This window comes from Micropterus dolomieu, linkage group LG10 (genome assembly GCF_021292245.1).
Source record: "Micropterus dolomieu isolate WLL.071019.BEF.003 ecotype Adirondacks linkage group LG10, ASM2129224v1, whole genome shotgun sequence".
Classification (NCBI taxonomy): domain Eukaryota; kingdom Metazoa; phylum Chordata; class Actinopteri; order Centrarchiformes; family Centrarchidae; genus Micropterus; species Micropterus dolomieu.
The window spans coordinates 1,467,837-1,480,204 of NC_060159.1; the positions used below are offsets into that span (position 1 = coordinate 1,467,837).

Sequence of the window (12,368 nt, forward strand, 5' to 3'; positions counted from 1 at the left end):
CAACTGCACATCAACAGAAACTACTACACTCACACAGCAACATCACAGCCATCAGGACCAATGTGGGGTTCAGTATTTTGCCCAAGGACACTAAGACATGCAGACTGGAGGAGCCGCTCTAACTATAACAGCCTCCACCTGGATGGGGATTTGCTCCTATTCATCCACAAGAGCATTAGTGAGGTCCATCACTGATGTTGGGTGGTATGTACTGGCTCCCCTGGATGGGGTTGAGGTCAGGGCTCTGGTTTCCCGGACATCCTCCACACCAGACTGGGAAAACCCTTTATGGAGCTTGCTGTGTTCTTTGCATCAGGCATTGAAAGGGACAAACAAGAACTATTCCCACAATGTTCAAAGACTACTATTGCACACTATTGTACTTTATAAGCAAGAAAGTTGAACCCAGTGCATGGCTGTGTATTGACATGTCACAGATGGTGCTATTTCCTGTGTAGTGTTCTGTTAAATGTGGCAGGGTGAAACTAACCTCAGGGCACTACAGGGCTACGTGGTGGATCAATGGCTTCAAACTGGAGTCCTAGTTTGCAACAGCATTGAAATAGTGTCAGCTGCACTGCACAGTCAGTTCAAGGGACGACAAATGAGAACTGATGTCTCCACAAATGATTCTACTCTGTTATTATGGCTTTTTGCTGAAGGACACGAGACAAGGACCCTAGAAGACATGTAAGTAAAACCATTTCTATTGCATTTTTGACTTTCCATTTAAATGTAAACCCACAAACTACTTTTGTTTCTTTATTCATTGACAGATGAAAATAATGTGACAGAAGATGGGGGATTGGAATTTATTAGGGAGTATTTTAGAGGAGGTCCACATTCATTCCACTATTGTGGGGAAGATCTGGCTCACCATCCTCTTCATTTTCCGAATGCTTGTGCTCGGGGTTGCGGCTGAGGACGTTTGGGATGACGAGCAGAGTGAGTTTGTTTGCAACACAGAGCAACCTGGTTGCAAGAATGTCTGCTACGACCAGGCTTTCCCCATCTCTCTTATCCGCTACTGGGTCCTGCAGATCATCTTTGTGTCCTCTCCGTCTCTGGTCTACATGGGGCATGCATTGTACCGTTTGAGAACCCTTGAGAAGGAGAGGCACAAGAAGAAAGCCTTTCTGAAAGCTGAGCTGGAGGGGACAGACCCCATCCAGGAGGACCATAAGAGAATCGAGCGAGAGCTCAGGAAACTAGATGAACAGAAGAAAGTAAGGAAGGCTCCCCTCAGAGGTTCCCTTCTGCGCACATATGTTTTCCATATCTTAACCAGATCTGTGGTGGAGGTGGGTTTCATTATAGGTCAGTGTGCTCTGTATGGCATTGGACTGTCTCCTTTGTACAAATGTGAGCGGCTTCCTTGCCCCAACAGTGTCGACTGTTTTGTGTCCCGGCCAACTGAGAAGAACATTTTCATGGTTTTCATGCTGGTTATAGCTGGGGTTTCTTTATTCCTCAACCTCCTGGAGATTTTCCATCTGGGGGTGAAGAAGATTAAACAGAGCTTGTATGGATACAAATATGGAGATGATGACAGTGTGTACAGGTCAAAGAAAAACTCCATGGTGCAGCAGGTTTGTGTGCTCACTAACTCCTCACCACAGAGGTTGATACAGCTCACACAGATGGCCTGCTCTGTTGTGTCTGATGCTCGTGGTGAGAATTTGGCCCCAGTGGCCCCTCAGAATCAGGAAGCCTCTAACAGCTCCAACCAGCAGACGTACCTGCCGAGCCATGTGGACATCCAAGGCCTACAGCAGGTGGGGTCTGGGGATCAGAGCTACGCTCAGGACTACAGAAAGCCCTCGTGCAGCAGTGATGAGTCGAATGGACCTCACGGCTCGGGCCAGCCGCAGTACGCAGGACCTCGACCCACACTGATCGCCTGCCACATGGAGATCCCAGCGGCCCTGAGAAACCCGCAGAGGAAGCAGAGCAGAGTGAGTGTTTGTAAGGAGCTCAGTGACATGAGTGATTCTCCGGACAGTGACCACTTCCCAACTGCCAGGAAATGCAGTTTTATGTCCCGAGGACTGTCGGAGGGGAAGCTGGCCACTCCGTCTGACAGCGCAGATTCTCAGAGTGGAACAGACGTCGAGGCCCAGCACCTCAACCAGGGAGAGAGTCCGGTGACGACCCCCCCGCCTCCAGCCGGCGGGAGGAGGATGTCCATGGTGAGAAAACAAAATATCATGTTTTATCTGGAGCCCCTAAAACAATGTCTCTTCTTGGCTATCTGATAGAGTATAACGTACAATATTAGTGCAGTCCATGTAAAGTGCCAGTCAGCACCCGGCTGAAGCAGGGTTTCACTTACAGAAGATTTAAAATGCCTAAATAAAAGCAAATCAAACTAATAAAATCAATAAACTTACACAATATCAGTGGGTCAGATGGCTGCCAGCTCATTCTGCCCCAGGCTGGTTGTGACTGGTCATTTAGATTGGACAGTTTATTTAGACATGGGCAACCAGGCTCATTTCAAAACTGAAAAAGCTCTCTTGAAGCTCCTCGCAGTATTGCCAGGTCTGTGTCGCCCTCTGCTGGACAACACTGACCTACAAAACACCTTCGCGTTGTTTTCTGTGCTGTGCTGTGGCATGGAGAATCATATCATATATAAAAATTACATTCAGTTAAAGGCAGAAGCTCAATAATTGCCCCTTTTAGCATGTTTCATTTAATGATGACACAGTAAAAAAAGTGGAAGTTAACCATGGAGGTCAAGTTGCTCTTTAAAGTGTTGCATGCATCAAAATAAAACAAACAAACAAAAACACATTTTCTCAAACTCACCTTGTTTATTCCAGTACCATAAACCAAACTGTACCTCCATTGTACTAGGGTAGAGGCAAGACAAACAAACACTCACATCCAGGTGTCTCTGGGTGTCACAGCAGGGTGGCAGGACATTGTTATCTTGGAAATTTGGAAATGTAAGGAAGGATTCCATGCTGGTGCACCTCAGGGGTGGTTGGGTGTGGCCAGACGTGTGATGTCACATGGTGCTGACACACCCTGGAGTATACTTTACGTCACAGCAGCAAGGTGAGGTCAGAAAAACGTGTTCATGTCTGTGGTTTGAATAATAACCATGCACTGTCTACACATCTTTCTTTCCTTCAGAGCATGATTCTGGAGCTGTCCTCAATCATGAAAAAGTAAGCAAGCAAGCTAGAGGCATAACGGAGTTCTACAGGGGCCGAGGGATCCTTATCGCAAAGCAACTCTCATCCTGTCTCTCAGCCCGTCTCCACCTTTATGTTTTCACAGTATGTTTATATAGAATGTATTATGCATGAACAAGAACTCCAGTTCCAATATGTTAACATAACGTTCCACAAAAGAAGCTTCATGTACTGTTCACATGATATCTCCGGCATCTGATTTTTTTTATATTGATTGTTTGCAAACTACTTTTTATTTAGGTGGATAGTTTTTCAGATAAATCAAAATGATATTTGGCTCAAAGCATATGGGACTGCTCATAAAATGAGACCAAGGGTTGCAAAGATGTTTGACTAAAGATTGTAATTAAAGATGAGATGAGATAAGATGAGAGAACTCTTTAAAACCAGTGTTGTGCAACTGTAAATGCAACATTTCTTTTTGACTGAGAGTTGCCTAATATTGAATATATCTGACAAATGTAAGCTTTTATTGTGGATGTTTCTGTTGTCCTGTTGTTTTTTTTTCTATTAAACACTGTCCCCTCTTCAGCAGGACTAAACTGTTTTGTCTGAGCGCTCTCTCATAAAGTCTATATGGAGCTTACAATGTGGCAGCCATTGCTGGGGCCTCATGATGGTGATGTCAGAGAGTTAAGTTTCCTCTGTCCAAAACTTTGTCCATGGCAACATATTGCAGCACCTATGTTGTCAAGTCAATTCTAAAATTTCATGTGGATATTCATTGTCCCCTATACATATACATATATAACTGGCTGATGAGTGATCACCACATGGCCCTTCCACCTGGGTCAAAAGTCAATTTCTACAGGATTTTTCCTGACTAAACTAATATCCATTATTACTATAGACTTCTCATTCCGTTAAAATGATTTCTGTCCTTTTTAGTCATTACTGGACCTTAGAAATGAGAAACACAACTCCAAATGAATGCTGATGTTGCTCTGTGTCTGTTGGATGGGTTAGGCAACTCTGTGTTAACACGTTCACCACCTTAACTTACTACTAAGTTCATGAAGTTGTATGTCAGTGTTGTGTTTGCAGCTTGTTCTGCTGCCCCCGTGTGGCCAAACAGATGGATGCAGCTTTAAAACTGACCAACATTTTGTCATGTTTTCGCAAAAACCTCCACAAAACACAAAACATGATATGCATGTTTCTTTATTTCATAAAGAGAAAAGAGGTGTCTAGACAAAAAAGTCATTTATTGAACACTAGCAATTGAAATGAATGAAAATGGGGTTTGCACAATACCGTATTTACAATGGTTATTAAGTCATTTTAATTAATTAGGGTCATGTAGCATTTCAAAATTATAAAGTTAAGAACTCTTAGTAGAGAATAAGCAAATAACAGCTATTTCAAAATGACAATATTAACACAAAACAGTCATCTAGAAAAATTAAAGAAAAAAACAACAACTTGAACTACAAGCTTAAGAGCTATTACATTAAAAATGATGCACCAAAATCTACTAATACAATAATCCATATAATCTGTGTAAAAAGCATGTAGAAAAAACACCTGATGCAGTTTGCTGATACAGTCATTGACCAGTTATGAGAGGTATGAAGGATTTCACAGGTAGATAAGTGTGAGAAAGTCCGCACTGGTGACTCGGGGATGGGGGCCCAGGCCCCTGCATACATACACTCACTTCACTTGAATGTGAACTATGGCCTCTGCAAGTTCTAAGGCAAATATCGGAGGTGCACTTGTATCCACGTAATGCTGACCCATCCCAAAAGTTGGATTGAAGACAAGGTGAGGAAACTCTTCTTTGTCTCTTTAAACAACACCAAGAACCAGTCAAATTGGACAGAACAATTTTTACATGGCAAAAATTGATCAAACATTTGTAAACATTTTAAAATTTTCTATTTTTCTCGATGATCTCAGCCTGCGCATTTAACTAGGATACCAGATTTCTTTTCAATAAAGTTGAGCAGTCTGTGAGAAAGGCATGTTTTTGTTCATATTCTTTAGAGCAAACTTTGGAGTTGAAAAGCCAGTGTTTGTTTCAGAGAAGCAGAAACAAAAAATGTTTGATAAACAAGACAAATACACAGCAAAATGTATAAGCATTCAATTCAATTCAACAGCAATTGTTCACTTTAATCAATCTGCTGTAATGACCATAACCAAAAGAGTGTTTAGCCTGCAGTAACCTATTCCTCATATCTAAGGATCAAATGTGTTTTAGGTGATTTCTATGCATAGAATTATTAATGTCACAATCATTTTAAAGCTGCAGTAATCAATATTTTTATATGAACCATGAATCAGTTGACTCTGGCAGCTGTTTTTAGCAAAAGCAAACTTCAGTCATAGTGCGCTTCCAGCACCAAACAGCAGAAATACACAACCAGCTGCTGCTGGTGAACGTGATGGAGCAGTTAGCAGCTAAAGAACCAGATATTCTTCTCAGGAGTTTGTGGAGTTACGTTCCTAAAGTGAACACAAACACCATTCCAAATGAACGCCAATGTTACCCTCTGTCTTCTTGACATGTAAGCAGGCAACTGTTGCGAAACTGTTAGCTTTTAAAAACTTTCTATGGTGATAATATGTCATTGATGTGTTTACAGCTCATTCTTTTCCCCACAAGTGGCCAAAAAAGTCAATTAATGCAGCTTTAAGTAATATTAACAAAAAAATTTAAGGGACGTTTTATTTAACTCTTAAACAAAGAAAGTCAAAAAAAAGAAAGAAAAATGTCTACATCAGAACGAAATAGAGAGCAGGTTCAAATGCTTGGCACCCTGAGACACTAAGGGCTGGTCCACCCAAATGAGAAAAAATATATTTTCTCACTACCTGCACTGGTCTCTAGCCATGCACAAAGTTTTGGTATTATTTGCCAAAGCTTTGAGATTCTTTTAGATGTCTGCCACCACCCCAACAGAATGCAGGTCAATAGAATGAATTTTTCAAAAAGGCATTTTTCAGTAACGACAGTTACACAAACAAAATGCTTCCATTGTGTTGAGAGTATAGGCAGAGATAGATATCCCAAACCCTGGACAAATACAACCAAAACTATCTGTATGAGTAGATGCAACAACAGGTAAGTGAGAATTTTATTTTTGCATGCAGCAAGGCAGCAAGACTCAAGGGCTTAGAGGTCTGGACAAAAAGCTTTTCTAACAGGAGAGTGTGCTTCATGGGGCCGCTGTTTGTTTTACCATCTCGTTATCTTAGCGCTATGGGAATCTAAGGGTTTGTTAAGTTGAATTCTCAACATTCAGTAGGTATAAGAGAAATTCTGCTATGCAAAAACAAGAATGTGATCATTGTAGTATTATTAGCATATCGGAAGAGACACCCAGGGGCCTTTGTCACAATAGCTTTGATACAACACAAACGTCATGAACGTCATTTTCTCCAAACAGAAAAACATAGTCACAGTTGGTGCTCTGCAATGCAACACTGGGCTTCCTCAATTTAAGATCAAGCTAATTAAAAAGTACACAAAGAGAAAATGAGTTGCATAATGTTTGCAGAAAAGAAGCTTCAGTAATGTCTCCAGATGGTAAATTGGTAAATACTCCTTTGCTTCAGTTAATCTGCGTATGAATGAAAAGAGCACAAACAGGAAAAAGGGCTGAACCACTACTGCTCTTCACTCAGGCTGTGCCTCAGCCTCTGTACAGTGTGAGTACTGTAAAACACATGGAACCCACGTAATACACACATTTTAGATAAAAAAGAGTGTCACGGGTGGCCAATCTCTAAGCTAGTTTAGTAGCATCCGCATTTGACCTGCTAGAAATGGCTATATGGAGTTTACTATCCGGTCTAAGTTAAATGTGTATGTACTACACCACTTACCTACTCCAACTCAGGTTTTAAACCCCAAAATAGAAGGAAATAGAAAGTATTTAGAGGTTTTTATTTGAATTGCTGACTTGAATAATACTTTTGATATGATTCTCCAGTCTGTAGGCTATTAATGTGTCAACACCTCAAAAAACACCATTTCTGTGTTTAGACACTGACCACAACAGTTGTCTTTTCTCAAATGAAAATATATATCAAAAAACAGAGTGAAACCAGAAGTTTGGGGTTTGTGTTCCTCATTCTAAATTATACCGACATTTGTAATAACATAAATTACTAAAAATCCAGCCCTACAACATCACCAAGATCACCAGTATGCTCTGTGGTTCACATGAGCATAGATAAGGAAAGCAAATTTAAGCAGCATTTAACAAACACCATTTTCCACAAGCCCAACACCTTCACAGGTGAACGTCACCAGCTCCACAGGAGAGGCCAGTCGAGTGGTCTGAAGCTAGCTTAGACACGGCTGTAAGCAAGGCCGAACTGTGTTTTACAGACAGCAGACTACAGAGGGGGGTAGATACCATGGGTAGGAGAGAAACCAACAGTTACAATGACGTATTTTGGTTGGTTAAACTTCACAGAAGCTGTAGTTTGCGCGCTAACAAAAACATTGTTATTCAGCTTTTTTAAAATCACGAAGAATAGCAAACTTCAGGAACACATTTCTCTTCTTCAGAAAGACCATGGAAGAAATGCTATAAGAGAGACCACAGAAGCTCGTGGAACAGTGGCTAGCATGGATGTGACTAACAGGGAGGGCCATTTTGGACTGGGGCTTTAAAGAACAAGGAATAAAGCTTCACATTCCAATTGAATTCAGCCTTCGTGCTAGAGTACGGCCCTGCTTGTACATAAAGCCTGCCTCTAGTGAGGGTTGAGATGATTCAGCTTGTTTATACATAGAAATTTTTAAAAACTATCATTTTAAAAGCAGACTGCTACAGAGAGAATTTATGAGGAGAACAGAAGCTAGACAAACTAACTAGGCTTATAGCTATAGGCAGCATGCATGCACATCACAAAGTTGGATGTTCAAACAAATGCACAATTAGGGCAAACGTGTTAACTATCTTATATGATTGTTACTTAATCATTTGGACAACACATACACTGTTTTCACGTCAAATGAATTCTGAATTAGCTTATTCAATTCCTAAAGAAATACAAATATAAGGTGTGAACAATCTTATACTAAAACATTAACTTCCTTTTGGGTTTAGGTTTCAGATATGTCTTCTTCATAGAGATATTTTAATTGTATATTCATATCAACAAAATGCTTACTCCCAATTTAAGTGCTCCAGTCTCAGATTTTAAAGACTCTAATTGAAGTGCTTATTGGCTCTGAGTGAACAAAGTGCCTGATTTAAGTCATGTTTTTCCTTTTTTTGTCAATAGTTGTTTATTTTATTAATTTCAATTTGAAAAATGAAAGAATCTTTCACTTAGATGTTGGCTGTGCTTTTTGCTCTCTCCAAACATTAAACGGCAACACTGAATAAACCCAAAGCATGTCTGCGAGAGCGCACACATGTAGCATCTTTAAATACTGATAAGAAATGAGATTTCCTCCATAAAAACACATCGTAGAACTCTTTTTTTCACATTTAAAGAGGAGTCAAAAGTGGAGAGGAGCTGGCCTGAGCCACGTGTTAACAAACACGGCTTGAAAGTCTACTTTTATACATGCATGGGGCTCAAACTTTTATGTTTGTGTGTGTGTGTGTTGACACACGTGTCTGTATGTACTGTATGTGTGTGTCTACATGTGTGTTGAGCTGATTTCCTGAGTATAAGAACACCCACCATGACGGAGAGTATTCGTTAGGCAGGACAGGAAACAGCAAAGCAAAGATTTTCCCTTAGCAAAAAGGTACAATACAACCCCGGTGAAAACGAAACGTCTAAGCCTCTACCTGTACAAAATCACTGTTACAGTCATCATGCTCCATACTATATACATTTCTGCCAAACAAGCACTTGAAAGTCACCATTACAACATCCAAATACAATGGTATTGCTGATGAGTGGGAAATAAAAATAGCCATTTGACCGCCTGCGAAAACCTTTTTTTCCTTTCAATTCAGTGCTGAGGAAGGCAAAGGAGGAATGTTTTTCAGTTACAGCCTGTACAAACTTCTCCTGTACAGAAATACAAATGCGAGACGCTTGAAGACATTTTTGCATATGAACATTTTACAGTCTAACTGCATTGTAACTTCCTCGTGTAGAGAAGCTGTATCCTTATTTTTCATGAATTAGGTTGAACATTCAGAGGATTTTTTTTTTCCTGAGTTTTAATTGCTGTGACAAAAAGGGCCACTGAGATATAGAAGAAGAAGAACCACAGACAGACAGAGAGAGAGAGAGAGAGACAGTGAGACAGAAAGAGGTAGAGAAGATTGAGAGAGACAGAGTGGGAAGAGCAAATGTGAAAGAGAAAGGCAGGAACAGAGATATTGTTGGTACACAGAGAGACAAAGAGAGCTGCTGTTTAGGTCCGATGAGGTTCAACTTTGAGTTGTGATGTGTGGCGCATGAAGAACAGAGTCTCCACTGTAAAGGTTGCTGCCGGGGCGAGTATAGCACCATTGTAAGGGTTTGGTGAGAAGTTCCCACTCTGTCATGGTAAGAGGAGACTACCTGGAGAACAGTATTGCTGCTGTTAAGACAACTTTAGTGTCAACCGTTCAAAACGAACAATTAAAAAACAGCACAAAAAACATAAATACAAACAAAGCTTGTTTTCAGTGAACACTGGCGGAGGCTGACCGTCTCAACAACCCAGAGAGAGGGTTTGTCACAAGAGTAAAATTAAATAATAAAAAAACCCATCAAAAACAACAACACAGAGAACCACCACTACTTAGTACAGTCCTTCCTTGGCTGCTCGTCAGTTGTACATTTGTCGGTCATTTCCTGGCAAAAATCGACCGTCACCGTCTGGTTGGATTGCTCCATGGAAAGCCCTGACTTTGTGTACAAACTGGCGTCTTGGCCGTCCATATCTCTGTCCGCCCCATTTCTGACGGCCGAGTCGGGCTCGCTCTCTGAGGGGCCGGGCGACCCATGGAAGCTGGGCTCCGGCGTGGCAGAGCCCGAGTGGGTGGTGAGGTCGATGCTGGTGGTGGTGTCGGTGGCGGGGCTGGGGGGGCGCTTGGGCTCGTGGGCGGCGTTGTTGCTGGAAGTGGAGTTGGCGGGCCGCAGCACGGGGCAGTAGTGGTGTAAAGACTGGACCTGCTCGGGGCTCAGCTGGACGTCCCTGCACACCTCCTGCGACAGGCAGGAGAAGTTCTCCCACAGCTCACCCATACACGCCTTCAGCTGGTTCCTCTCTGTCAGCAACTTCTCCTTCTCACACACCTGCACATGCACACACACACACACACACACACACACACACACACATACAGAATATGACTCACCTTAAAGATACAATGTGTAAGATATGGCCAGAATTTTAGTTTAAAACATAAAAAAAATGAACATGATCAGCAGAATGTGAAGTAGTAACAGGTCTGACGTCATGTCAAAGACTTCTGTGTATTGTGTTGCAGAGATTTCCAGCTGAGCCCTGTGTACAGCACACAAAGAGATACAGATATTTCTAAATAGATATAAATATATATAATTAAAAAAAACCTCCCCCACAGGTCATCACACAAGACGATGGTCCTTTAACTTCATTGTTGCAGAAGAAGCGACGCCCTGCCAATCCAGGAGCACATAAAAAGACTATTTCATGAGGTTTTAATAAAGATCAGCTCTCCGCGGGATCAGAAAACAGCAGAGGAGCAGGATCGCTTAGAGAGCAGCCTGGCTGAGAGGGAGGAGGAGGCTTGGCGCATGTAGCAGGAATCCCACTCTGTACCTTTAAAGGTGTGGCTTTGTCCCCCATCACTTACAGTGGGATCTTTCAAAGGCCAGTATGAACAGGAGAAATAATTACACCTGTTTCAGTGTTCTTATGGGCACCTGACAATTGTTTTAAAACAGACTTGGAAACATCTGAACTTATCCTGTAATGTCCCTTTCATATGCCATACAGAACATTTTCTACTCTTACTGGAGCAGGCCCGACCGGAAGTCCTTTGAGCTGCATCGTATGTAGTTGTAAGTAAAGGTTTCCAATAAGAGCTTTGTTGTTTTTACTATCGTGGGACCTGCTGTAACATTTCCGAAAGCTGACACAACAAATCAAAGACTTTCAGTTTCACACCCACCACAGAAAAACAGCTGCCTACAGAGTGGACCAGAGCTTCACCAACCCACACACTGCTCCACCCACTCAGCATGGCGAGATGAGGACACGCTGCTGGTGTGAAAGCTGATAGAATGGGGCTGCTCTAAACAATGCCAGGCCATCTGACACAGGCATTTCACCACGTCATCATTTCCGTTGTTCAAGTAACTGTTATTCTTGATAGCAAAGTGTCTGAAGAAGAGAGGAGGGTGGGCAGATGACAGGTTGTGACAGTTAGTACTAGTGGAAACAGTCGACTCACCAGTTTTCTGATCTCACACTCCAGGTTCAGGATGCAGTCAAGCTTCCTCTTGCGGCAGCGCTGCGCTGCAATGCGGTTCTTGCTCCGCCGCCTCACATCGTGGATGAACTCGAGCTGTTCCGAGGTCAGTTTGTGCATTTTCACCAACATTTGGAAGTCGTTCCGTGGAAGATTTGTGATTTGATCTACGGGGAAAGGCAGCTTCACCTGGAAAAGGACAGAAAAGCCCAGACATTGTAATGAGCATTATAAAGGTGGACAGAAGTTCATCTTTCTTTTGTACGGACTCTAGAGGGTGTAGATAGAGTCTCCTCTCATCCGTCGTTGCTTCAGTCTATAATAGCGGACTACACCAGCAGCATAACGGCTCATTTCGCTCACCACTGACTCCCACACACAGTATATGATACCTGGATTTCCACCATCTGTGGTGATCAGACTTGCTTCTTCATGGGTCTTATTTATGTATCTGAGGGGTGAACATACCAGCCATGAACCTTGGCGACATGGAGTACAAGACAAGCTCACAGATGTTTCTAGAGGACAGAATTACTGGATTGTTCTTTTTCAAAGAATGTTGTGTCTTGTTATGAACACTACATATTGGGACCAAAATCAATTGATAGTATAATGAAGTGACTGTACAAATAAGCCAGAAGAGTAGATTTAGTAACACTTCAGAAGTCTGTATTTGTTTTGGTGGCACACATTGGCCTGTATACTGTGGAGCTGCACGATTCACATCTCAATTTCAAAACAAACAATGACAAAAACATGTCTAACTTGTGTCTGCTTTCTGAATTTACATTTTAGG

The 12,368-nt window shown here is 42.0% G+C and overlaps 2 protein-coding genes and 2 long non-coding RNA genes across 6 annotated transcripts in view; 2 read left to right on the forward strand and 2 right to left on the reverse strand.

The window, feature by feature from the left end:
* Positions 1–748: 748 nt before the first annotated feature.
* Positions 749–3,249, reverse strand: LOC123978139. 2 transcript variants are annotated; one of them, XR_006826882.1, is made up of 4 exons: positions 2,812–3,249; positions 2,391–2,608; positions 1,615–2,251; positions 749–1,493 (listed from the first exon to the last, which is right to left on the reverse strand). It is a non-coding gene; the product is annotated as an uncharacterized LOC123978139 (long non-coding RNA). The 2 variants fall into 2 exon arrangements; XR_006826881.1 differs by having other exon boundaries at positions 1,615–1,925; positions 2,812–3,237.
* On the forward strand, positions 798–3,734 carry gja10b (gap junction protein alpha 10 b). The gene is made up of 2 exons (XM_046061279.1): positions 798–2,189; positions 3,142–3,734. The coding sequence occupies exons 1-2, from the start codon at positions 798–800 to the stop codon at positions 3,178–3,180; spliced, it is 1,431 nt and encodes a 476-aa protein (XP_045917235.1). The 3' UTR covers positions 3,181–3,734.
* A 636-nt stretch (positions 3,735–4,370) lies between these two features.
* The window catches only part of bach2b (BTB and CNC homology 1, basic leucine zipper transcription factor 2b), a 96,430-nt gene continuing 88,432 nt past the window's right edge, over positions 4,371–12,368 (reverse strand). For both annotated transcript variants that reach the window (XM_046060830.1, XM_046060829.1), the window contains exons 4-5: positions 11,555–11,761; positions 4,371–10,412 (exon numbers count right to left, since the gene is read on the reverse strand). In XM_046060830.1, the coding sequence (XP_045916786.1) occupies positions 9,912–10,412; positions 11,555–11,761 (708 nt within the window). In that variant the 3' untranslated portion in view covers positions 4,371–9,911. The remainder of the gene's footprint in view (positions 10,413–11,554; positions 11,762–12,368) is intronic.
* LOC123977836 lies at positions 6,166–12,358 on the forward strand. The gene is made up of 5 exons (XR_006826772.1): positions 6,166–6,270; positions 10,703–10,928; positions 11,098–11,162; positions 11,278–11,456; positions 11,579–12,358. It is a non-coding gene; the product is annotated as an uncharacterized LOC123977836 (long non-coding RNA).